We start from the raw sequence: 25,462 nt of genomic DNA on the forward strand, positions 1-25,462 counted from the left end.
TAAAAGCATAAAAAACGAATATGATATTTGTAATATAATTGTATCAAAGATATCTAAGCTTGTACCTGCTCCTTCCTCTAGGCTGCTACTTAAAAAAAATCCTATTGGAAAAACACAGACAGGCTCAGGAAAAGTACAAAGACATCATTGCTTATGGAACTTCAAATAGTGTACTCTATATAATTTTCATTAGGACCAAACAAAAGAAAAGTGTATGACAGTTTTGCAGAAGAGCAATTTATTAGATTTAATAACCAATCCTGATAGAAAAGCAACAAGAATATCCAGTTCTTCATTAGGTATCAAAGGCAGTTTGTGAAATTAAAGCACATAATTAAATGAAGCAGAGAGCGTGGAACTAATTTTTTTTTAAATCGATAGTCTATGAATTAGTAGTTGATCATTGTGTCTTAATTGAATCAAAAACAACAAACTGTAGTGTTGATTTTTATATATTCATAACTCTCCTTCTTTTATTTTCGAGTATCACGATTCTTAAAGGCTTTGTTTTATAGTCTTTCAAGACATATACTATATTTATGATTTCTGATAAAGAGTGAGCCAATGGTTAAATAAATGAAAGAAGAGATGTACTTTATAACAGGTAATTGGATACCAAATCATTGTATTTTTACATTTGGATACTTTGAAACAAGTTGTTTGTTTATAGTTGTGCGTTTTAGGAATTCCCAAGTGTCTTTCGATACATTGGTGGATCAATAAACAAAATAGAGCCTTCCGAATACACCTTTATCCTAATTGGGAGTATTTCAGGGAGAACTAATCAAAATATAAACAAACTTTATAATTTGATCTCAGATACGTCGACTCTTTTATTTACTTTACAAACAACATTAAACAAAAGAAAAAGTTATCAATTATCGTTACACAGACATATTTTGAGGTTCAACAATTACAACCGCCTTTTTTTTTAATATTTGAATTTGCTGTTTGATTACAAATAGCTCAAGCAGAGATAAATAAAATAGATCTTTTGTCATTTGATGCAAAATTTTTCATTGAACAGGTACAGTTATTATTAGATTTATTCTCACTGAATACACCGAGGATACCTAATGATGAAATGACACTTTTCTTGTACTCTAGACACCAGGGATCCATCGTTCATTTTTTAATGCAATCATGTTTTCCATGAGTTGTCTTTATACCATTCTTCCCCTACCAAATAAAGTCAAATTGTACCTTCCGGCCTTATTGTCCAACACAACCATCGTTATTCATGTAGCCATCCTCTGCGCCACTTTACTCTGCAGCATGCAATGCAAACAAAAAGGCAAATACGTTTTTTTTTTGTTGGATTAAAATTGAAAGCTGCCAAGTGTAACAGCCAACAATAAGAAAAAAAAATGCTTTATTGAAACATGGTATCCACAACGGTTAATGCAGAAAAGACAAGTAAAGTACAGACAGGAACACAGACGACGCCATAACTCCAAAAGAGCATACGTAAGATTTCTTCTTCAAAGATATGATTGACTTGAGTGATCTGGACGAGATTGATGGCGGTTGGAGTACAGCCGAGGACGATCATCATGGTCACAAAGACGGGGTCAGTAGCCAGAGTGGACCATTCAGAGCCATATTTGACAAACAAGGTGACCAAGGGCAAGACGATAAAGGGAGTGAGCACCATACGAAGGACAATGGCTAACGTGATCGGTCGCTTCATCTCGGGCGAGGCAGGTTGTTGAGACTGAGCGATATGAACGAGCTGTGCACCCAAACAGGACAGGATGATCGGTACAGCTGCTTTCCCGCAAGATTCAATGGCCTTGGTAAGCGATGGGTACAGGAAGGATTGTTTGTCGTACAGCAAAGGTTTCAAGGGCGATAGTCCTACGGTTAAAGCCACAACGGCAGCATAAAGTGGTGGAGACATGAAACCATGAATACGTCTGACACATGCTTTCCAGATAGATTCTTCTCTATTTGTTGTTTGCTTCTTTGTTTTCTGTACAATTAATAAGCCCGTCGATTCATTGATGGTGGATGAACTCTGAGGACGAGTGAGAGCACCTGAGGTAGAGGAGGCAGAGGAAGATGGGTTGGTGAAGGATTGATAATCTTTTGTGTTTACTTCTTCGTCCTCATGAATGGTAAACATATCATCGTCAGAGCGTTTTTGAAGTAATTGGTAACCGTATGACCATCGAATGAGGTTACCAAAGATTGCAAAGAAAAGTGTGTATGAAACACCTCTGTATGTAGAGTGATGCTTAATATGTAGCTATTCATCCTTGTTATATTTATCTATACCTTGCAGCAACAGCTTCTGATGTGTCATCCTCTGTCCAATACAAAGTTTTAACTGCGTCTGAAACAGCCAAACTTGTAATGATAGCAATGGGCACCGAATTCGAATTAGAAAACATCACACAAGCCGTGACAAAACGACGGTAGGCAGGACTCAATCCGGTCAATCGAGAAAAGACTTGAGAGGTGGTATAGTTCATGATTGCATAAACAAAATAGAATACAGGAATTGGCCAGAAAGCCAAGAGCTTTTCGAATGAAATGATGGATGCAATGTTAGAGAACAGTAAGCAAGGAGTAAAAAAGACCAAATTGAGTTTGGATAACCACTAGTGGGTCTCATTAGATAACATGTCTTGAAATGATTTATATCTTTCTTACCCTTTGTTTATCCATATTAAAGTAACCTAGTTTTGCTAATAGAGCACCAAAGAAGACAACGACCATGACTTGAAGGATAGCCTGGGTAAAGTTGAGTAAAAAAGAAATTAATTTAATTCGAATTCACTCGTACCTGCACAGAGGCTATGATTAGTTTTAACATTGAGACAACACTAAAGAAGAAACAAAAAGAAAAAGAAAAGAGAGCGAGAGAATTGGCAGTTATATATTGTTTTTGTATTTATTTGTTTATAATTTTTTTTTTTTTTTTTTGTGTTAAGCAGATTTGAATAAAAGAATAGCGATTTGTCCGTGATAAAAATAAATAAAATGCTTGGATTCTATAATATAAAAATATGAGTCATTCTACTCACTTTTTATTATTTTTGTGCTTACCATGAGTTACAAAACTACCAAAATTACGTCCAACAACACAGTGCCAGGTAGCTCCTACATTTCACAGTTCTATTTTCTTTTCTCTACTAAACAATTCAATTGTATGACTTACCATATTTACGATCAAATTCACGCTTAATGTGAGCCGCAATATCTTTTTCAATATTATATTTTTCTAATGCTTGTGTTGAACATTCAATAGCTTCCTGTTGCATTTCTTCACTCATGTCAACACTCTTAATTACTGCTTTGGCATCAGACATCTTTTTTTTTTGAAAATAGTTTAGTTAAAAAGAGAGAAAAAAAAGAAATTCAAGAAGGGTACCTTTTCTATTTATTTGCAAATAAGGAGAATATACACACGAAAGAGAAATAAAGGGGAGAAAGAGAAAGAAGGGAGAGAGGAAGCAAGAAAAGTTTTTTTTTTTAACTTTTGGGTCATTAGCGGGTATTGAAAAAGTAATATAATCGTTGTGTAACCTCAATAGATATCATTTAGTAAATACTTGTTAGCTAAAATAGACGAGATCCTTTTGCAAGTAAGAGAGAATCAACCTTTTGGTATTTTTATGTCTGTGCTTGTGTGTACCTTATAAGCTCCAAGTGCTAAGAGGCTTCCTTGTGCTCAAAAGTCAATTCTATAAAAATATTGGCTGATTTATTTTTACTTTGCTGTAATTAACTCGTTAAATGAATCTACTTTTCTAGGCACTAAAATACATACTCAATCTCTATTGCCTTTAAACATTTTGATGCTGTAAAATTTTAAGCTTGATTATTTTACAAACGCAATAAAAGCAATTGGAAATTTTCTGCATTTATATATCAACCTAACTGAAGAGCAATACTTTTTTTTAAAAGCAGTAGTCGTATATTTTGTTCCTTTAGTGTAAGAAAAGAGGGATCGTTGAGTAGTGCACGGACCACTTGCTCATTTCCTTTCACTGTGATCCTTGCGCAAACATAAATAAACATCCTTTTTTTTTTCTTATAGAAGCTAAGTGGCAAATGTGTGTTTTTTTTATTATTTAAATTAACATTTGATTCAAATCAACCTATAGCTTTCATATTGGTAAAGTCCTCTTTTTCGTTACTACATCATTCACTAGAAAGAGGCAAGTCAAATTCTATTTTGTGTCACATAAATTGAAAGAAATGATGATTTGTTGGGATAAACCAAGTCATAAATACTCACTGTATTAGACAAGATCCAGAAAATGATGCTTGTTTTCATACTCTCTGTTTCTCTTTTAAAGACAGTGGTGCAAAAATAAACAAACAAAACCCTTTCCATATATATTTTTTACAACCCAGCCTTATTAGAAAACTTTTTTTTTTTTTTCTTAATCCCTTTTCCCTTCTTCAATGTCAACTGATTTATTCGAGATACCACACAACCTACTGACGCTTAGAGCCGACAACATATTCACTTGCACAGCACGAGATTACTTTGAAATACAAGAATCCTATAAACGATTTCCACTACCCAACGACATCCTGTTTCCTTGGCTGCACGGGGTCGACGGTCGTTCCAATCAGCAAAACCTCTTCTTTCGAGTCCGACGTAGCCTTGTCCCCAACTATCGCGGCGTGCTGGTGGTGCACTGCAACCCACTGATTCACAGCCAGCGTCTGACGGAATCGGTCACACCGCTCGAGATCTTGGATAACGAAGCGCATTTTTTAAACAAGACAACGACGGACGTCACGATCAATTTGCGAAACTTTGAAAACCAGGTGCTTCGCTTTGCGACTTTGTGTGATGTCTTTCTCTATGGAGAAAGGGCAGAAGAGCTGGCTCCGTTGATGGTCAAGGCACAAGAGGAGTTTTATCAGCAGAGGATGGAGCAGATCGAACAGGTCGCGAGTGCAGCAGGGAAACGAGCGGTGCATCATGCAAATTATATCAAATACAAGACGATCATTATTCAAGGTGAGAGTGAGTTGCACTGTGGCATAGGAAAGCTTAGATTTAATCATAGATGAATTCTCTGTGTTTGAGGAGCAGTTTCCTCAACTTGTCATGTATGATTCATCCGGTAGGGCTATGAAAAAGACTGATTTTTATGAAATGGAAGGTGCTCAGATGAGAGAGATGAGTGCGGCTTCTGAAGTCACAAGGCATGTTTGGGTAAACAAGAAATGGAACGAATGGTAGCCATCTTATAGAAGGTTGAATAACATGTTTGACAATAGGCAGGAAATACGCAGGATGCTCCTATATCTTCCAACGATATCACATATGAAAACACAGCTTCTACATTTGATAGCAATCCTCATCGGTTCTCTATTTGTATCGAATGTCATGATCTAGGCGATATCCCAACCCCTTCCATTTTGACTTTGGCTCGTGAGACACTCAATGAATTAAAACAAGATCATTTACCATCCGAAATTATTCATTTGGATATGCACGGCACCGGCGTGCCGTTTGAAAAGAAGGAATTTGATTCATTTTACGACTGTCTTTATCATTTGCTGCTCTTTATGGACGACCAAGTGAATCGAGGCCGAAGGATACTGATTCACTGTTCAGACGGCTATACAGAATCAAGCGTTTTGACCTTGACTTGGATCATGTATCATCTGAAACTAAGATTACCCGATGCTTACCTTTATTTGCAAGAAAAGCGATCTTTCTTTGTCTATGCGGCTGATTTGGCCGTGTTGAAAAAGATTGAACGGTTGCTCTTCCAGGAAGAAGAGGATCATGAACCTGAACCCAAACGAAGAAAGAGTGAAGTGGGTGTGGATTCTTTAAATAGCTTACGTATTGGAAACACAACAGAAAACAACAAGGTACTGCATGATGATACCTATCTCAATTCAATATCCAACCAGATCGCATCGGGCCACATTTATAAACAAATCCAGCTTTCACCTACCGCAAAAGAATTAGCGCAGCATCCTTGGTTTTATTCACCACGATTCGAAGGCTCTTTTCCCTCGAGAATACTGCCCTTTTTGTACTTGGGAAACTTGAATCATGCAACCAATCCAGACATGCTGAAGGCACTCAATATTACTCATGTGGTGAGTGTGGGTGAAAATGCCGATTTACAAACAAAAGGATTTGAACTGTTGTTTTTGGATAATTTGTACGATGATGGTATTGACGCTATTCGTGAAAGACTGGACCACGTCATGAAGTTCGTAGGTAAAAAATTAAAGTGAACGGTACGGTTTTATAAATATACTGATTGGCTTGAAGAGAATGCACGTGAAAAGGGTGAATCATGCTTGATACACTGTCGAGTGGGCGTAAGTCGAAGTGCGGCAGTGACGATATGTTATGTGATGAAATACTTGAGGTACACGCTAGTAGAAGCCTATTTATTTGTTCGAGCGCGTCGATTAAATGTAATTATTCAACCTAATTTAAAATTTGTATATGAAATGTTACAATTGGAACAAAAGGAAAGAGGAACAATCAGTATCACTTGGCCTATATTATGTAAAGAGATTCACAACTTGAATATGACTTATCGAGAATCTTCTTCTATCACTTCCTCTTAAAAATAAAACATGTTACCAAACAGTGATCTTTACCCCTTATGTCGTTCTCTTTAAAGGAGTATGTGCCTAAATTGTTGGAAAAACTTGTTTTCGACTGAAAAAATAAAAATAAAGCGTGCATCAAGAATGCAAGCCTTGTTTTAATAGAATCAAGTGATGAATATGAATGAGCAACTGTGTAATAAAAATAGAGTAACATTAGATGAAGCACAGAGGGGATACAAGCCATAAAACATTGTGATATTTTACATTTTAAATTTTGTTGGAAGATGTTTATTTTGAATTCGTGACATTTCCCTGCCTATTTTGATTTTTCAAAGACTCTTTGACTCATGTTGTGATCATCTTTGGGTGATAAATCCAAGTACTGTTAAAGAAGATGGCGTGTTTTGATTATTCAATATCTTCTTTTCAAGCATCTTAAAAACTGGTAGTAGGTTGCTCTTCATCCGTCGTACTGGTGACTCTCATCAATTGCTGTAGTAGAGTCACTATGCGAACAAAACTAAATTTAAAGAGTTTTTTTTTATTAAAATTAGGCATAAAAGCTTTCTTGGATATTGACTGTCTACGTCACAAGCATTTTTATTTCATTCTTTCCTTCTGCTTTAAAACATTGCACATCTGATTGAATTGCAACCTCTATTTTAGAATTAATAACTTTGATACTTAATCTTGAGCGCTTTTGTCATACTCTTTTCCTATCCCAATGGTATGATAGTATATTGATTAATTCTTCAACTTTAATCATAGCAGATATCTCAATCTGGCTAGAGTTGATCTTTATTTTTTTTTTAACTTTAAGACAACTACCATCATCATCATTTTTAAACCCACTGTAATTTTCATAAAGACGCCAATGAGTATATCTAGTAATTATGCTTGATTGCCAAAACAAAAATGAAGCTTTGCAGTCAAACTGAAGGTAGATCACTGTTTCATTAGAGGAGACTTGTTCATGATGTCTGTGGTTGATACTAAAATTGTTTATTTTGCTGCTTGATATCGTTCTTAAAAGCTTTTAGTGGTTGCTGTAAAATCCAGTGTACTTCAGCTTTTCAAATACAGATCAAGTGCGAGAGTAGAACAAGTAAATAAAAATTGGCACATATCACCCTTACTCTTCATGTCCCTACCATGATTCTTTTGATACTTTGAGTCATCTCGCATCTGTATGAAAATGCCTACTTTTGTATACTCTAATGACTTGTTCTTTGACACGTACACACACAAAAGGGATGTATTTTTCATGTACAGATCAAAGATGTTTCACACACATCTTTTAATTCAACCATCATCCAAATGAGATACAAAATCCTCAATCAATTCATAAAAATGACTTTGTACGACTTGATTACATAATTGCTGAATGGTGTACAGCTCAAGTTCAAAATTCAATGGAAAGATGCGATAAAAACAAAACAATGACAAGGTACGAAGGATGAATAAAACTAGTGATACTTATACCTCTATTACGGACAATGTGGCCTGTTATGAAAAATTCATTTATTGCTTAGACTAAATAACCTTGAAATCTTTCTTTAATAAACGTATTCGACTTTGGAACCTTTGTTCGGTCTCGTTAAGTCTTCTTTGTCCTATTTTATATACTTGAAACGCTTCAAAATGATTTGTATGGTGAGCCAGGAGGTTGCTCTGTTGCATCCTAAAGACGTAACACAAGGTAATCACCGAATCCACTGGGTACATGTCAGCGTGCTTAGCAATTCAATCTGTGGTATACAACTGAACCTGTTTCGCCCATGATTGGGGCATGAGCGGGTATAGAATAAGTCGCTGTCAGACATAACAAAGGATCCATCGCGGTATTCTTTGCTAGAGCATCTTTCAGAGGAAATAACAACCAACACAGATGGTGACCTCGTGTCCTCAAGGATGTTCAGGCCATGTCGGATAGCTCGAGCGACAAGTGAGTAGTTCATCTTGTTCTGGGCTTGAACAACCACAGGAGGTAGGTATACCGAATCAGCTCGTCGACCATCAAGATGCGCATTGAATCCCACAAAGTAGACAACACCAGTCATATCATTTCCGATGACTATATCCTTAAAGAATGCAACGCCTGATTGGTCAAGCCAGTTGAGGTACTTTACATAAGGCTCAGACTCTTAAGAACTAAAATAAAATCATGTGCTGCTGATTTTTGATTGCTTCTTTCCTTGCTCTTGTCGCTGTATTATTGATAAAGTCGTCTGCGCCCATGATATGGGCTTCCTGTTTCGACATTTATCCTAGCAGTTGTAAGAATGCGAAACGAAACTTTTAAAGTCGCTTTTCTCCCCATGTTTACAGACTTTCATAATTCTTTTTGCTAAAGTGCCTTCTTGCAAAAAAAAAAAAAAAAAACCTATGGCGCTTATCCTTACCCTTTGTTGCTGCCCAGAATTGTTCTCTTGGACTAAGCTCTTGAGCGTTTTCTATTTCTATCAAAAGCAGACTCGCCAAGAAACTCGTCATCCGTCAGGAAATGCATGTCTGTATTTTTTCACTGACAAACCCAATCATGCTGTTCCCCAATCCTTTGCTGAGCTGTTTCCTTCGATAGATTGGAAATCTGCTTTTTTGAACAAAAGGTTGCATTCGCTTCTTATATACAGGGCTGCTTGAGATCAGTTTATCGTTTCAATACATGCCTGGTGACTTGAACCACAGCAACAGAGGGATGCGTATCAGTCAAGTTGATCACAGTCGTCTGATGCTCTTTGGTCAAGATAGACCTACGGCCTACTTTTTCACAATGCTCCAACAGACGATCAGGGGCACGTAGTTTACTGCTTTACCTCTCTGCGCAGTTCGAACGTGCACACCCAGCTGATTGGCTGATGCACTCGTACACTCTCTGATCAAGGAATCTAACCTTATCCTGGACGGTGTAGCGCACATGATCCCGTTGTGTGTTTGTTTTCTTTCTACGGATGTCTTGTCTACCAGGCAAGTCAGAAAAGGTTCACGAGAGATTGCATTATAAGTATTCACTCTGATCCACAATCCATGGACTCAGGACTGTCATTCTTATCGATGATATTTGCATGTCCATCGCTATATAAAAAGAGTGTATTCATATTGCACTGTAAAGTAGTAAAAAAAAAAAAATGTGTTTATGTCATTTCGAATGCCATAGAAATCCCTTTGCGACATGATTTTAAACATGTAACTATGTTGAATCAACAACATCTTTTTGATGACATTCATTTGAATTGGTTGTGACACTGCTTGTTGAATTCGCTGTATTTAGTTTTTTTATGCAAATAAAATCAACGGGAATTAATTTTTTTTTTTTGGTGTATAGGAAAATGGGAAAAAAAAATTTTTTTTTTCTGTAGTCAAATGATATCCAATTTAATGACAGTAGAAAAAGGGATGATAGACTGTATGAAAACGTGAATTATTTCTAAAAGTAGGGTCCTAACTTTTTATGAAACTGTGAAAGCTCGAACGTTCTTTTTGTGCACGAGAGAGTATTTATATCAACCTAAAGTGTAACATGTCAAACGATCTCACTGATGAAAATACATTTTTTTTTATTTTGCGCTGTAATTTTTTAGAACTGCGCGTATCGTTCAACTGGATCTTTCAATCGCCTGCCAAATGTCCAAAAGAAGAGAAAGGAGAGATGATGGTAAAAAATAAGCGAAAGAAAATAAAAAAGAGACTTGGCTGATAATTTCATGCAGGAACAAAGTTTGAATGTGGGTGATTTTATGTAGCGGATGTTCAATATTAGTGGTCATAGCGTAAAAAGAATTGAGATTAAAAGAATAATCATCTTATTGGTCATGCGTTGTACAGAATTAGGCTTGACTTTATATAAAAATATCCCACTTTTTTTATTTTATTTTTATTTTTATTCTTTTATTCATAAATACGACTTTCTTTTATCATCATTTTATACTCTCCTTTCTTTTACTTTTTATGACCTTTTATTCTTTATAAAAACAAAAAAAAATAGTTTTTTTACAAATGTCAGTTCATCTCGAAAAAAAGGTAGTTTATTATTAGTCATAATAACACTCTAATAATAAATAATATAGAAATTACGTACGTTTAGTCCTGTTATATTATTTCATGATCATCACTATGTAGAAGCTGGTGATATCCATCATATTCATATTCCTTACAATGATAAACGTCATCTTGATTTACACAAGAAGAGGATAAATGAAATGCTTGAAATCAATGGTAAATATTGGTTGGATGTCATCACTTACTCTCGAGGTATTCTATTTTATTGCTCTTACATCATCTGGTCTCTAACATCTCACAGACCACCCTGAACCTCATTCACCTGTCCCTTCACTTGTCTCATCACCCAGTCCACCACCTGTTAATAAACATATGACAGGAAATAACAAACGCCGACGTGGGAATCTCCCAAAAGCCGTGACAGCCATCCTTCGTGATTGGCTGTGCAAACACAAGAAACATCCTTACCCAACGGAGGAAGAAAAGGCGCAGTTGGCAGCAGAAACCAATCTGAACTTAAATCAAATTAGTAATTGGTTCATTAATGCAAGAAGACGTATATTACAACCTATGCTTGAAGAAGAAGAACGAAAAAGGAATGGGTTATATCAACAAGGTAATTTTACAAGTTTTGAAAATTTATTTCACTGCTGACGATGAATAGTAGAAGATGATCGACCCTTGTTTACAACCAAAAGATTATTAACTGATATTCAATACCCAACAGTAGTAAAAAGAAGAAGTTGAGAATGTATTATTATTATTATCATTGCCTGGAGCATCCTCCCCTTATTTTTTTATATTTATACCATCTATACTTTTATTTGCTTATCTTCTTATTAAAAATGTGCACAATTACCAAAAGTAGTCTTTTATTTACTTTTTTGATTCAAATTCAGGTACTTCGTGTTTGTCATTTAAATCGAATTTACTTAATTGTATTTTCACTATTTCTTCATCTGTTAATTCTGTCACTTTGGCTTCCTTATTTTTATTCTTCTTCTTCTTCTTTTCTTCTTCTTCAACCACGACTACTTCTTCTCCTAATACATCATCTCTTTTCTTCTTTTCATCACCTTCTTCATCTTCATCCTTTTTATCCTTCTTCTTCTTCTTCTTTTCCTTCTTTTCATCATCCTCTTCTTCTTCTTCCTTCTTCTTCTTCTTCTTTTCCTTCTTTTCCTCATCCTCTTCTTCGTCTTCTTCCTCCTTTTTCTTTTCCTTCTTCTTCTTCTTCTTTTCCTTCTTTTCTTCATCCTCTTCATCCTCTTCTTCTTCCTTCTTCTTTTCCTTCTTCTTCTTCTTCTTTTCCTTCTTTTCATCCTCTTCATCCGGATGAACAAGAGGACTTAGACTAGACATACTGATCGCATCTTTAACATAATGAGCTTTGACTGCAGCCATAGCATCATCATAAGTAAACTAAAGAATAAGGATGAATAGGGATAGAGCAAGGACAGAACTTACCCATCGTCTTTCTCGAATCTTTTGTTCTGGAAATTTCTTGGCGACTTGCTTGATTTCCATTTCATAAATCGTATGATGGGCTCTGACACCCTCTTTGGCTTTCTCTGCAAAGACACCAATCTGTCTTTTAATCGTACCCTTGACACCTGCTTCTTCCCATGTTTCACGCATGGCTGCTTGTTTTTGTGTTTCGTCTTTGGCCCAACTTCCTTTAGGCTTAAATGAGTTACTTTATGTTTTTTTCTTTCTATTGAATGAAGGCTTACAATGACCCAACTATCAGGATGACTCGCTGAGGTGACCAGCAGGAATCGTTTGTTGATAGCATCGATGGGTAAACAACCCGTGATTTGTAAAATACCATTTTCATCCACCACATTTTCTACTGGTTTAGGAGTCATAACATATTTAATTGTCTCTCCATTTTCTTTCTTCTTTCTAAAGAATACCATCGTTAAAGAAGAAGAAGAAGAAGAAAAAAAAAAATAAGAGACCCAAAGTCCTATTTTTGAAGTGAAGGATTTCCAAATAAAGTAATTTGCTACGGTGTTTTCTGAAGGAATTACGTAACAGACTTGGGCGGCCCGAGAGTTGGCCTGTCATTATTTCTTCTTTTTTTAGAAATCACGTGTGTCTCCTTTGAGAGAGAGGAGGACATGTTTTATTTCCTTCTCCCCTCTTTTTTTTTGGTCTACTCCTTGTCATGAAAGATAAAGACTTTCTTATTCTCCTTGGCATTTTCTTTCAGTCAACATGGAATGAGATCATTCAGCAAAATGAAAATCTAAAACACAATCTTGTGCTTCAATTCCTCTCTTTTTTCTTAACCTCGGCTTTCAACCACTGCTATCGAAGAAAGACGGAGAATGAAAGCAGGGAACGAGACAAGTTTTTTTTTTTTTTTTTCTTTTTTTTTTTTTTTTTTATTTTTCTTGCTCATGCAAGTGCATTTCCCACATGGATTGAGATTGTTGAATCCACTGAAGACAGTCCTCTGGAGTGACTGATTCACAAGCGAGTTTGATACGTGGTGTTAATTTATCAGCAGCATCCAAAGGTGTTCGTTTGATGTTAAACTTGATCTTGGACCAACATGCCTCCATTGGATTATATGAATTCGGTGTCAAAAAGACAGCTCGATAGCCACGCGCGTTGACGGCCGCTTCGACCAGATCATGAGAATGAATACGTGCGCTGTCCATCACGATATGATAGTGCTTCATGGCATGCCTATCCAAGACATCCATCACTTCTGTCAAGAACTCGGCAATGGGACTGATCGTTTCATGAGGGACCGGATTGACCTTGGAGAAATTGATGGTACCGTTGGGTGAGATGCAGCCGATGATGGCTATATCAATCCCTCGCTTGATCGCCTTGGTGCTTTCCTTGTGAGACCAGGATCGTGATCGGGTGGTTTGGAGATTAAAGTTGACTTGATCCAAAAAGACACAATTCTCAGTCAGCCTCAGACCTTCTCTCATCCAATCCCTCAGGCTCTTTGGCTTTCTCGTCGTCCATTCTCCGCTGAGATGATCCGCTCTTTTGAACGAGAGGGCGCATTGATCGTCCATGTGGATACGCAAGGTGGACAGGCTGATCGCGGGTTCTCCGACGGCCTTGACGAGTTCTTGCTGTACTTCTTTAAGAGACACAAAGGGGTTTTGGTCGATATAGTCTACAAGAAATTGAGCATGTTCCTCCTTGATGCTCCCTGTGGATTTTCGATGGATACGTTTGGAGGGTAAGATACTACCACCAGACTTGTTGAATTGTTTTCTTAATTCATACGCTGTACTTCGTGGAATACCACTCTTTTCAGCAGCCTTGACGACCGATAGACCTTCTTCTTGTAACAATTGGACAAAATGCTCTATCTGGCTTTGATTGTATTTCTTGTATTGACTACGCACCTTTTTTTCCACTGTCTTGTCTTGCTCTTTCAGTGTTTCTTGAACAGTCGTAGTTTCCATAACTTTTTTTTTCTTCTTTTTTGTAAATAAAAAAAAAAAAAAAAAGAAAAAAAAGGAAAAAAAAAAAAAGTTCAAAATGCATTCTTTCCAGTGTCTAAATTTAATTCTCAGATTGTCTGAAAAATAAAAAACGTAATTTTGGAATTTAACAGTCAGCATTCTTTCCCATACACACATACGCACTTGTAAAAAAAGGGGGGGGGGGGAGAAAAGAGAGAGAGTATGGGATGTTTAGAGACTGAATGCATACCACTGTGTTTGCATCACTATCCTGACAACATTTTCTTTAAAGATCAGATTATCCAAGTCATGTAAAGTGACAGATTGTTATCACATGGAAATCATGTATTGACAACCTTACCTTACCATCTACCCTAAATAGCAGTCAACATCCGGTGATGATAGAGCAAGACGATCAGCAGGGTAGTCTATAAAGCTCAATGTTTCTCTTCTTCTTCTTTTCATCATCCATGTTATCTTATAGACCATTATTCAAAAATCAAACATCGTCTGAATCAAGATTTTATTCATCCAGACTCAAAGGATGGACAAAGACACCGAGCATGAAGAGTATTCAATCAGTAAAGTTAAAACGTCTTCATTTATTGATCAAACAGCAGCATCTTCCAGAGTTTGAAACACATACATTTTGTGAAGGATGTGAGAAATATGTAGAGACAAGAATAAGATACAAGAATGGAGTCTTGGTTTATCTTCTTTGTTTTATATTGTAATTCACTTTCTGTTTAGATGACATACTTATTTTTTCAATAGATTATTAGGTACCGTCGTATTATGTTGGATACCTTTTGTCGTAAAATATTTTAAAGGTAATCCACTGCTTTTCTTCTTTCTCTTATTCATCTTCCTTTTACTAGACGTTGTTCATTATTGTCCTGGTTGTGGAAAAAAGATTGGAAGGCATCATCGACTTTGATCAACTTTTCGTTAACCTCTTTCTCTTCTTTGAATCTCCTATTCAATCTTGATGTAATAATAATAATAAAACCGGCCAATGAAACCTTGGTTTCTTTTTTTCTTTCTTTTTACTAAAAATAAAAAAGATGGTTGCTGTCAAGAATATCTGTTGTGTTGGTGCTGGTTATGTTGGTAAGTGATTGAAGAGAAAATGAAAAAGTGAGAATTGACTGAATGGATTAGGTGGTCCAACATGTGCTGTCATTGCTTACAAGTGTCATCACATCAAAGTGACCATTGTCGACTTGAACCAAGCTCGTATTGATGCTTGGAATTCAGATAAGCTTCCTATTTATGAGCCCGGATTAGAAGAAGTTGTCTTTGACCGTCGTGGCAAAAACTTGTTTTTCACAACCGATGTGGATGGTGCCATTCAAGAAGCTGATTTGATTTTTGTCTCTGTCAACACACCTACCAAAAAGTCTGGTTTGGGTGCTGGTATGGCTGCTGACCTCGCGTAAGTCCGTTCTCTGTCCGACGACGATGACTGATGTTTTACTAGTTATATCGAAGGTGCCACGCGTCGTATTGCTCAAGTCGCCAAGAGTTCCAAAATCGTTGTTGAAAAATCCACCGTGCCCTGTCGTACGGCCGAAAGTATGCGTGCCATTCTGGAAGCCAACTCGACCCAAGGCATCCGTTTCGATATCCTGTCTAATCCCGAGTTCTTGGCAGAAGGTACTGCTATCAGAGATCTGCTTGAACCCGATCGTGTCTTGATCGGTGCTCTTCAGACGTCTGAAGGTATTCAGGCTCAAGAAGCCTTGGTGGATGTCTATGCCAATTGGGTCCCCAAGGATCGTGTGATTACCACTAACCTTTGGTCCTCTGAACTTTCTAAATTGGTAAGTTGTAATCAAATGAAAAGGAGAAGATTATCTGATGATCCTTAGGCTGCTAATGCCATGTTGGCTCAACGTATCTCTTCTGTCAATGCTCTTTCTGCTATCTGTGAAGCCACAGGTGCAGATGTGGATGAGGTGGCTCATGCTTGTGGTCGTGACAGTCGATTGGGATCCAAGTTTTTGAAGGCCTCTGTTGGTTTCGGTGGATCTTGTTTCCAAAAGGATATTCTCAACTTGGTCTATTTGTCACACCAGTTCAATCTTCCTGAGGTGGCTGATTATTGGCACCAAGTCGTGATCATGAACGAGTACCAAAAGAAGCGTTTTGTTAGAAAGATCATCTCTACTCTCTTCAACACAATCACCAACAAACGAATTGCTGTTTTAGGTTTTGCCTTCAAGAAAGATACGGGTGACACGCGTGAATCTGCTGCGATCACTCTGATCAAGGACTTTATTCAAGAAAATGCTCAGGTTGCCATCTATGATCCCAAAGTAGAACATGAACAAATTTATATGGATCTCTCTGAACCGGGTGTGGTTGATAACCGTAAGGAATTAGATAAGCAAATCACCATCTGCTCAGATGCGTATGAAGCTACCAAGGGTGCAGATGCTGTGGTGATCGTGACTGAGTGGGATGAATTCAAATCAGATGTGCTTGACTATAGCAAGATTTATGAAAATATGAATAAGCCTGCTTTCTTATTTGATGGTCGTTTATTAGTAGATGCTGCTCAACTTCGTGACATTGGTTTCAAAGTGCATGTCATTGGTAAAAATGAACTTGCCGGTACTGCTTAAGTTACAACACACCTCATCCCCCTCCTCCCTTTTCTCTACTTGACATCTATTATCATCATCATTCATAATAAAATAAGTGTGTGTAATAATTTAATTCTATAAACGACGATCAGGAGAATCTTCACAGTCTTTTACGACTGCTACAATAACACTAATATCATCTAATTTTCCGCCTTCCATCAACAGACCTTCCTTCATTGCACGTCTTTGAAATGGGGTATCAATTCTATATTTTGTTTCACTGACTTCTTTGGCTGAATTAGCCAGGATGTCTGCCAGTAATTGGGGTTGAAGGTTACGTACACGTGCAGATCGATGTTGAGTGGCTGGTATCGTGTTGGATTGAACATGATGACTAACAAGTTTTAAAATGTCCTTGTCAAACAAGTTGTCATATAATCCATCGGTAGCCATAATGATAATGTCTCCCTTTTCTAATTTGACTGTAAAGGACTGAGGAAGAGAAATGAGTGATGGAAGTAGAAGATGGATGATTACCTGTGCATCTTGAGGCTGATCTCTTGATAACAAACCCAATTGGTAAGGGAAATTAAAGGCATGTTGCTGTTCTTCGCTTCTAAATAAATAATGATTGTTGCGAATAATAGAAATGCCACAGTCACCAATATTGGCCACTCTTAATTCATCATGGCGCAAGATCGCAATACAGGCCGTGGTCGATCCCAAGATGTTTAATCGTTTGGCTTCTTTTAAGCTTTGTTCATAACTACGCTGTAAAATATCGAGTGGATTGGCATCATTGTACTGAAAAAAGTAAGCATCTTCAATGTCTTCAAATCGATCCATTTCTAAATTAGCATAGTGCATTAAACGACTGGAATACAGTGCTGAGTTTGCGCCTATTTTATTGTTTTTTTTAAAAAAAAATTTTTTTTATTCATTTATTTTCCTACCAGCCGTATTTGACCAACCCCCAATACCATCTGCTACACCCAATGCATCGGATCTTTTAAAATAAGCGTCTTCACCTACTTGGACATGGGAAGCAGAATGTTGAATGAGTGATTTTCTTCTTTTCTTTGCAAATCCAGCAGCACCATGGCCCAGTGTATAAGAAACTTTAGGTTTACTTGATGCAAAGAAATCAAATAAAGGCAGACTTTTTAATTGATTAGTATTTGTACATGTCGAAACTGATCTTTGAATGGTTCTTCTTATCACTGGGATGGGCATGAAAGGAGAGGGAAGAAAAAGAGGGGGGAAAAGAAAAGAAAAGGAAAAAAGTCCACATTCGTAATCTTATCTCTTCTATTTCACTGGCCGACCCGATGCACTCCTTAAAGCATGCTTTTATTATAGAAGATATAAAAAAAAAACGTGGATCGTTAACGAATCACACAAGCATGATGAGACTCTTCCTCACGTAATCTCAATCTCACTTTGGCAACAAAAGATAGCTTTTCCAACATTTTCCGTAACACGCCTTCCTTTTCTTTATGAAATTCATCCAGCCAATTCGGTCCAGACATGTCTTCAGCAATCATCATGATATTCCTACATGACTTGGGTTCACTGTCCTCACAATCATCATAAATAGCAGCCGCAAACATGGCTAGACGAGGATCATAGTCTCCGTCTGGATCAAGGTATTGTCGAAGGTATTGATCCAGACTGTGATGGTGATGACGACGGTAGGTCAATAAAGCCAATAAAGCCAGTGTGGATTGTCTTTTACGTTCCGCACTCAACATGGATTGTAAATCGGCTAGTCCAGCTTCTAATAATTTGTTGGCCTCTTCTTCGTCATCCTCATCTTGTGTGTGATTGAAAATACGATAGATGGCATTCATCTGTCGAAGGATTCGAATGATGGATGCTAAATCCTGTAATATTTCACTGTTGGTTCGGATAGCCAATCGATATAAATCAATAGGTGATTGAGGGAATAATCTCGTTTCGTCTTCTTCGTCTTCTTCTTCACTATCACTGTCTTCTAATACTTCTTCTAATCGTCTTCTTATATAGAATCTTGTGTCTTCTTCATTTTGTGTCCTTGTTGGTAAGCGAGTATGAAACTAAATGTATGCAGAAGATAAACATGGTGTTTACTGTTGTTTATACACTAATTTACGTTATGTGATATTGTTGTCCCATTTGTATCCAATCTATTTCTTTCCTGTGAATCGCTATAAATTAAAGGCATATAATAGCTAATACAAGAAGAAAAAAAAATTAAAAAAATAAAAATAACACACACACACAGTTAAGATCGAATCGAAAAACCCAGAAAAGTCAGTGAACCGATCTCCCTCTCTTGTTATGAAATGATGACGTTTTGGTTAAAGTAAATAGTAAAAAGCTTTCTACATGGTACACTCTTATTGTTTTTACAACCCATGGTATGGAGGAAGCCAATTCTTTACACAAATTGCAGGAACAAGGCAGAAAATGGTGTACTTTAATTGGATAGTGTGGATATTGGGCATTGTATACCAGTGGGGCCTATCAACATCGGTTCTCTTTTCATATTACCATGCTTCTTGTTAGAGCCTTTCTTTTTTTTTTTTCGCCAATTATTTACTATTTCAGATGCAAGAACAACGATAAGAATAGATGGGTACATCTCATAAAAAATGAAAATTTTCATATTGTGCAAAGCAGCTATCACATTGCTGAAAGACCCAGTCGTTTGTATAGCCAGAAAAGTCAAAGATTTGAGGAGAAACTGCAGAATTTTATAATAAATTTACAATCTTTGGAACTTTAGTTTTATCATGTATCATTCTTCTAGTTGATTTAAACATTTTTTTTTTTTACTATCCCATTTTAAAATAGGCTAATTTGCAAAGAAACCAAAGCCATATTGAGAAGGATGTATATGTTCATGCACATCTTTTTATACTTAAAACTTGGCTGCTTTACATTCAGATTCATTTTGTAAAATGTCAGCAGGGATATATGACGATCTTACCATACACTCTATTGTTTTACTTTTGACCCTTTCATCATTGTGTTGTGAACAGAGTGAATAGAATGTTATTTAAAATGGACTATTCATAAACAAGGCTATCAACCATTCCTATCAAAAGTCACTCTCTTGCTCTTTTCAAGTTTTTCAGTGATTGTTCTCTTTCGCTTCAATCTATAAACCAGGACAGTTCTCGAAGGAGAAAACCTACTCAAAGCTCACTGGGTCCTTTCGTGCAAGTTTCTTTACCAATTGTGTGACAAAAAAGAGTATTTTAGTTTGTTCATATTCTATACAAAAACATGTATTTTCTCTACAGATAGATTGTATAAGATTGGATTCACTCTATTTTTTTTTTCTCTCTGTTTATTTACACATTTTATTCAAAGAAGTAGGAAAAGAAGAAAAACAAATGATACGGAAGCCATTAGAAACGTCCACGGCCACCACCGCGACCACCACGGAATCCTCCACGGTTGCCTCCATCGAATCCACCACGACCACCACCGAATCCACCACGGCCACCACGAGATCCACCAAATCCACCGCGGCCACCACGAGATCCGCCAAATCCACCGCGGCCTCCACGGCCACCAGCGGCACCTCCACGGCCACCCTTCTTTTCTACTCTTCCTTGATTTCCAGTAGGTTTAGAAACTAAAGAAGAATGATTCTATTGTCAGCGGAAAGTGTATTCAAGTGTTTCATGGGCATACCTTTGCCAGCAACCTTAGGTTTAGGTAAGAAACGTTCAAGAGGAAGGAGTTTATCGGTACCAATGTAAACCTTATCATCAGGCTTGAAAGACTTGGCAATCATGCCTTCTTGCATCTTTACTGTAAAATAAACTTCGTTCAAGGGACCCAAGATTTCATCCACTTTACCGATTTGAGATTTGTTTTCGAGAAAGATGGGTGCGTTAAAATAAGGAATCTTGGGGTTGATACTTTTACAGACCATTTCGCCTTCACAAGCATGAAGAAAAGATCCCATAGCTACAGTATAAAATGAGTCTCCTGTTCATGGCTGTTTTCACAAGCTAACTTACGGACAACTTCAGCAGGTGGTCCTTGGTAAGCTCCACCACCACCAAAACCTCCACGGCCTCCACCACGGCCTATAAAAAAAAGTAAGTCTTTTTTGTCTGTGTGAATTCATATTCATTACCTCCACGGAAACCTCCTCTTCCACCTCCTCGTCCACCACGTTCTCCAAATCCGCCTTTGCCCATTTTGTTATATATCGATTTATAAAAAAAAGTTTATAAAAAAATTAAAAATTGGCTGTCAGTTTTTTTTTTTTTCTTCTTCAATTTTTTTAGAGGCTTGTCTGATTTCAAAAGGGTAAAGTGACTGTTTATTACGACTCTCACTTTCTGTCAAAATGGAGGTTGATTTTTTGTGAGTGAAAACAAGTAAAGAGAGGTAAATAAAAAGGAAAGAGGGGGGGGACTCTTTTGAATTATTTACAATAAAACTGCGCTGTCCATCAGTTCATTCAACTGTTCGTTTCCCTTGAGCTGATATCTCGTCTTTTCTTTATCATCCGACGTATCCTGACGTGTTGATCCCTTTGTCTCACTCGACACGGTCAACCCAAGGGGTAGATCTGCTGCGAAAGGTATCAATTCCAACAGGACACTGTCTTCCAACAGGTCCACCCGTCGCACCCTGGCCGTGATCTCGGCTGGAAACTGGCTGAACCCTGTCTTTTGGGCATGATCATCCGACGGTAGACGGAACTCGAGATGGACCGTACTGGCGAGCTGTTTGATTTTGTCTTGGTTGCCAGGACTGATCGAAGCTTTGAGTCGTAGTGTAGAGCTGGGGGCATGATAAGACCAGTGAGACAAGAGGCCGACGACTTTTTTGTTTGGTTTCTCACTGGATGTGATATCCATGTCTGCGTTCAGATGGATGTTTGAGGAACGCAAAGAGTCAATATAACCTTTTTTTTTTGTGTGTGTGTAAGAAGAGGGATGAATCCTATGCCTTGAACACTTACCAACATCATTTGATTTATTCAAGCCTAGTTTATTTCTTTGGACTAAATCCAACACTTGGCTTAGATGCATTAATTTATGATTCGTCATGCAATTCCGTGTATAAAATACGGCCATCAGTGGAAAACAAAGGATGGTGTGAATATAAAGAAAAGTAACAAGTAATTTATAAAGCATGTTTATGAAAAAAAAAGAAGATTGAAAAGGGGTGTTCAAAAAAAAAATAGAGATGAAATTCACCTCACCCTGGATTTATATAAATCATTTAGCATGAAGCAGTGTTTAGGTTGTCATTCCATTGTTGACCGACATGCAATTCAGATACGGGAAAAATGCAAATGGCCCTGACGGTGGTGTCTCCTTATTTTTCCATCACAGCAAACGCTATTCATTCTTGATGTGCTTCCATCGCTTATATCACACTGCTTATGGATGTTTTCCTTTCGCATCGACCCCGTCTCTCATTTTGTTCATTCAATGTGCGCTCTTTACAGTACGTTTGATCTTGTGAGCCATCAAGAATATACTCTTCAAGCGTCAACATCAATCATCGTGTTTTTATCTGCACTACATCTCTTTCTGCTCTTACTTCTTTTGAAACCCTTTCTTTCCCTTTTCGTTTCATACGTCCATCCGACTGATTTTTACTCTACTCAACAAAAGCAATTGTTTACTAGCATATTTTCTAATCCCTGTAAGTCATAACCGTTGCATATCCAACTGTGTCGTCATTTTTTTTTCCTTGAAAGGGTAAATGCAAAACATCTTTTTGGATAAATGGATTTGATTGAATATCCTTCTTTAGTTTACAAAATCATCTTATCCATTTTATCTTTCAGCTGCCTTTTCTACTGCTTTTTAAATCAGAGCTATTGTGTACACCATCGTGTATTCTTTTCAACATAATAATCGTACTAGATCAGCCGATCAAACTTTTTGTTTCAAAAACAAGTCGTATTTTATTAACAAAATAATTCTGATACACGACCTGGCTATTGTTATAGACTTTTTGTATCTATTAAGGATTAAAAAAAAAAATACGAAAAAAAGAAAAAAAACAAATCCTATTCATCATTTTAAGAGCTTGACAAGTGTATTTCAAGATATAAGCTATAAACGATGGATTTCTTTCATATGTTTTTATCGTGATAATCTCAAGAATGCTTTATATGTCAAAAGACTTTGAGGCCAGCCGTTAAATTATGGGCTTATAAGGAAATATTTTTAATTTATCTTCTTATTAAAATTTTTGTTATTTTATGTTTACAAGTTCATAAAAGTGATTGCTTGCTTTATTTTTTTTTACAAATAAATCAAAGTGATACTGGCTTTTGATATACATGAATTACAACAGTTTACGATTGCTGACTGTTACGTCAATAGAGAGATTTACTCTTCAATATCTCAAACGATGACCGTCTTGAATCATATCGCTTTCTTACCTACAGCATCTGCATACTTGATTTAGATAAAGATGCTAAGCTTATGTAACTTGGTACTATTCGTTTATGACCTTTTATATGTTTTTGTTCACAATAGACATTCAGGCACTGAATGCTTACCCACCCAAAGAATCGGTGGCTTGATATGGAATTCAATTCCCGAAATTTTAGGTATGCTTGTGGCAAACTCTAATTTAGGCAGGGTTGAAATTTTTTTTTTTTTTTCAACAAAAATGCCATTTTACGAACTTGTCTGTATAGCACGACACAATATTGTAGAGGTAAAAAGAATGAGAGAGGATATCAAATAGGTTTGAGATGGGAATATTGAATTTTAATTGAATAGAGCAATTTAAAAGATCTTTTAAAGACATCAGCAAAGCAAGTTCTCAATCGAGGTGGTGTTGTTCGAGGTTTTGATAACTGGGGAGATATGAAGATTCCCCACAGAATCAAGAGACATCAAGAATACTTTACTGATGGAAGGTAAACACAAAACGTTCGATACAAGATGGAAGAAACTTAAATTTCTCTAGATATTGGACCATGCACTTTGATGCCAACCCTTTGATCGTTCAAGAACTTGGAAAGAAACTTGCAGTAGATACTCGTGTATTACGCCATACATTTATTAAACTTGGTGACAAGTTGGAGACCGTTATTCAAAGACCTGACAAGACATAGATTTTTATAAAAATTATAGTAAAATGTGTCTTGTTGAATGTAAATAGATTTCGAAAATGAGAATAAATTAGATGCGTTTATTAATCTATACGTATATATATATATGTGTGTGTGTGTGTGTGTGTGTGCCAGCTTTTACTTTGCTTGGATTTTGTTATAGTATTATCTTTCTGTAGAATGTTAAAAGAGATAGACAAGGTTGAAATAATGATTAAATCTTTTTTTTTTAAAAAAAAAAGTATACTGGTGAATAGGCTGTAGGGTCCATGATGGCTTGAACCATGAAATGATAAAAGAATCTCACAGACATCATGTATTACGTAGCACAATTAGGTTTTATCTTTCGATTTGCTTATGTAAACACCAACCTTCTTTATTGTTTTTATCTCAAACTAAGCATCTTTGTTTTTATCTATGCTTGGTTTACTTTTTATCTGAAATGCAGAATTGAATGCTTCAATAAACAACGATTCCTACAAGGTTCTAAAGCGTGCGTCGATTTCAATGACCTTAAAATGACATTCAAGCCTGTTTTGCTTTAGGGAAACCCCTCCTTTTACAAGGCAGTAATAGTGAATCTATGATATCTCCTAATAACTCAAAGAAGGTTATAGGAGATATCAAATAGAGTCAATTGCGATTCTTGCTGATTCTAGGAACAAACTCTAACGATAGTATCCTTTGTTCCAAATTTAGCAATTATTATGCATTTTGGCATTCATCTACGCTTTCAATAAAAGGGCTATACTTTTAACTCCTCACAGTAAACGCAGTCCGTCCGTCGTCCTGTTTCTCCCTATTTTTACTACTTTTTACGTGACCAAAAAGAAGTTTGGAGATGATTTCATTGTTTAAGGTGTCATCTGTTATTTCTGTTATCAAAATGCATCTTATTTTTCAACTCAATGTGTATTTCCGGCTTAAACATTAGCCTTTTTGTATTTGAATCGATCGTTGTGATTTTTTATTTATTTTTTGTATCTAAACATGATAAAGGGTCTAATTGTGTATTGTCATTATTCATGAAATGATTCAAGTTCTTTCATCTAGCCTTGACTCAAAGAAAGTTCCATTTATTTTACTTTTTTCTCTTTCTCTTTCTCTTCTTGACTGTCGTTTTCAATGCATGGGGTATAGATACATTCTTTACTAATCATAAATCGAATGCTGTACTGGTGGCAATGCATTTAAACGAATGCGGAGTTGTTGAATATCTGTTTCCCACCGGAACCGGAACTTTATGGAATTGGCAGTGTCACCAAAACTTTGCATAGTTGATTCATATTTTGCTAAACAATGTGCAAATGCTGTGTAAGCTGTTGAATAGTCTCCTTCATAATAAATAGAACCTTGAGATTCTAGAGCAAAATCAATCTATTCGTGAGAAAAAAAAAAAAAGAGTAAGAAACGATTCTATTGACATCACGCATTTTTACTTCTATTTTAGCGTTATTATAAAGCTCTTCTAATTCAAAAGACGTATTTTCCAAGTGGCATGAAAAATAAGGTGGCAAGTGCTCTGTTGTTGGTGTACATACAACCGAAGATGAAGAAGAGGAGGAGGAAGTTGATTGATTACGTATCCTTGGAAACCAATTTGATGGATTTAAAACAGAATAAGATGTATTATGTGTTTGTTCAAGTAAATGTTCATATTGACATGATGATTGCTTATGTAATGATTGGTTCATGCTTCCAGAAAATAAACGTGCAGAAGCTGATCTTAATCTTTTTGGGATACTTTCTGTTGAAGACAAAGTATGTGTTGTTGTATTCATGATTAAAAA

At 36.6% G+C, this 25,462-nt stretch overlaps 13 protein-coding genes across 13 annotated transcripts; 4 read left to right on the plus strand and 9 right to left on the minus strand.

Annotated features, from left to right (window-relative positions):
• Positions 1–1,372: 1,372 nt before the first annotated feature.
• RO3G_07213 (dynein light chain 1, cytoplasmic) lies at positions 1,373–3,314 on the minus strand (the record flags this gene model as incomplete). The annotated part of the gene is made up of 6 exons (XM_067661803.1): positions 1,373–2,219; positions 2,278–2,603; positions 2,656–2,736; positions 2,789–2,799; positions 3,052–3,105; positions 3,164–3,314. 6 exons carry the CDS (start codon positions 3,312–3,314, stop codon positions 1,373–1,375), a joined length of 1,470 nt encoding a protein of 489 aa, XP_067517904.1.
• A 1,102-nt stretch (positions 3,315–4,416) lies between these two features.
• Positions 4,417–6,567, plus strand: RO3G_07214 (uncharacterized protein; the record flags this gene model as incomplete). Its single annotated transcript, XM_067661804.1, has 4 exons — positions 4,417–4,990; positions 5,034–5,182; positions 5,248–6,208; positions 6,512–6,567. 4 exons carry the CDS (start codon positions 4,417–4,419, stop codon positions 6,565–6,567), a joined length of 1,740 nt encoding a protein of 579 aa, XP_067517905.1.
• A 1,688-nt stretch (positions 6,568–8,255) lies between these two features.
• Positions 8,256–8,612, minus strand: RO3G_07215 (uncharacterized protein; the record flags this gene model as incomplete). The annotated part of the gene is made up of 1 exon (XM_067661805.1): positions 8,256–8,612. The coding sequence occupies one exon, from the start codon at positions 8,610–8,612 to the stop codon at positions 8,256–8,258; it is 357 nt and encodes a 118-aa protein (XP_067517906.1).
• Positions 8,613–10,548: 1,936 nt separating this feature from the next.
• RO3G_07216 (uncharacterized protein) lies at positions 10,549–11,298 on the plus strand (the record flags this gene model as incomplete). Its single annotated transcript, XM_067661806.1, has 4 exons — positions 10,549–10,572; positions 10,620–10,767; positions 10,853–11,167; positions 11,216–11,298. 4 exons carry the CDS (start codon positions 10,549–10,551, stop codon positions 11,296–11,298), a joined length of 570 nt encoding a protein of 189 aa, XP_067517907.1.
• Positions 11,299–11,427: 129 nt separating this feature from the next.
• Positions 11,428–12,189, minus strand: RO3G_07217 (uncharacterized protein; the record flags this gene model as incomplete). The annotated part of the gene is made up of 2 exons (XM_067661807.1): positions 11,428–11,973; positions 12,019–12,189. The coding sequence occupies 2 exons, from the start codon at positions 12,187–12,189 to the stop codon at positions 11,428–11,430; spliced, it is 717 nt and encodes a 238-aa protein (XP_067517908.1).
• A 752-nt stretch (positions 12,190–12,941) lies between these two features.
• On the minus strand, positions 12,942–13,991 carry RO3G_07218 (uncharacterized protein; the record flags this gene model as incomplete). Its single annotated transcript, XM_067661808.1, has 1 exon — positions 12,942–13,991. One exon carries the CDS (start codon positions 13,989–13,991, stop codon positions 12,942–12,944), a length of 1,050 nt encoding a protein of 349 aa, XP_067517909.1.
• A 1,064-nt stretch (positions 13,992–15,055) lies between these two features.
• RO3G_07219 (uncharacterized protein) lies at positions 15,056–16,618 on the plus strand (the record flags this gene model as incomplete). The annotated part of the gene is made up of 4 exons (XM_067661809.1): positions 15,056–15,101; positions 15,153–15,426; positions 15,472–15,814; positions 15,863–16,618. The coding sequence occupies 4 exons, from the start codon at positions 15,056–15,058 to the stop codon at positions 16,616–16,618; spliced, it is 1,419 nt and encodes a 472-aa protein (XP_067517910.1).
• A 434-nt stretch (positions 16,619–17,052) lies between these two features.
• On the minus strand, positions 17,053–17,425 carry RO3G_07220 (uncharacterized protein; the record flags this gene model as incomplete). The annotated part of the gene is made up of 2 exons (XM_067661810.1): positions 17,053–17,061; positions 17,117–17,425. 2 exons carry the CDS (start codon positions 17,423–17,425, stop codon positions 17,053–17,055), a joined length of 318 nt encoding a protein of 105 aa, XP_067517911.1.
• A 539-nt stretch (positions 17,426–17,964) lies between these two features.
• RO3G_07221 (uncharacterized protein) lies at positions 17,965–19,065 on the minus strand (the record flags this gene model as incomplete). Its single annotated transcript, XM_067661811.1, has 3 exons — positions 17,965–18,654; positions 18,711–18,789; positions 18,971–19,065. The coding sequence occupies 3 exons, from the start codon at positions 19,063–19,065 to the stop codon at positions 17,965–17,967; spliced, it is 864 nt and encodes a 287-aa protein (XP_067517912.1).
• Positions 19,066–19,974: 909 nt separating this feature from the next.
• On the minus strand, positions 19,975–20,778 carry RO3G_07222 (H/ACA ribonucleoprotein complex subunit 1; the record flags this gene model as incomplete). The annotated part of the gene is made up of 4 exons (XM_067661812.1): positions 19,975–20,204; positions 20,264–20,542; positions 20,596–20,664; positions 20,715–20,778. 4 exons carry the CDS (start codon positions 20,776–20,778, stop codon positions 19,975–19,977), a joined length of 642 nt encoding a protein of 213 aa, XP_067517913.1.
• Positions 20,779–21,012: 234 nt separating this feature from the next.
• RO3G_07223 (uncharacterized protein) lies at positions 21,013–21,621 on the minus strand (the record flags this gene model as incomplete). Its single annotated transcript, XM_067661813.1, has 2 exons — positions 21,013–21,494; positions 21,552–21,621. The coding sequence occupies 2 exons, from the start codon at positions 21,619–21,621 to the stop codon at positions 21,013–21,015; spliced, it is 552 nt and encodes a 183-aa protein (XP_067517914.1).
• Positions 21,622–23,224: 1,603 nt separating this feature from the next.
• RO3G_07224 (mitochondrial 37S ribosomal protein bS6m) lies at positions 23,225–23,675 on the plus strand (the record flags this gene model as incomplete). Its single annotated transcript, XM_067661814.1, has 3 exons — positions 23,225–23,272; positions 23,338–23,477; positions 23,528–23,675. 3 exons carry the CDS (start codon positions 23,225–23,227, stop codon positions 23,673–23,675), a joined length of 336 nt encoding a protein of 111 aa, XP_067517915.1.
• A 1,149-nt stretch (positions 23,676–24,824) lies between these two features.
• On the minus strand, positions 24,825–25,453 carry RO3G_07225 (uncharacterized protein; the record flags this gene model as incomplete). Its single annotated transcript, XM_067661815.1, has 2 exons — positions 24,825–25,049; positions 25,112–25,453. 2 exons carry the CDS (start codon positions 25,451–25,453, stop codon positions 24,825–24,827), a joined length of 567 nt encoding a protein of 188 aa, XP_067517916.1.
• Positions 25,454–25,462: the final 9 nt, after the last annotated feature.

This window comes from Rhizopus delemar, genomic scaffold (assembly GCF_000149305.1).
Source record: "Rhizopus delemar RA 99-880 supercont3.5 genomic scaffold, whole genome shotgun sequence".
In the NCBI taxonomy this organism is placed as follows: Eukaryota; Fungi; Mucoromycota; class Mucoromycetes; order Mucorales; family Rhizopodaceae; genus Rhizopus; species Rhizopus delemar.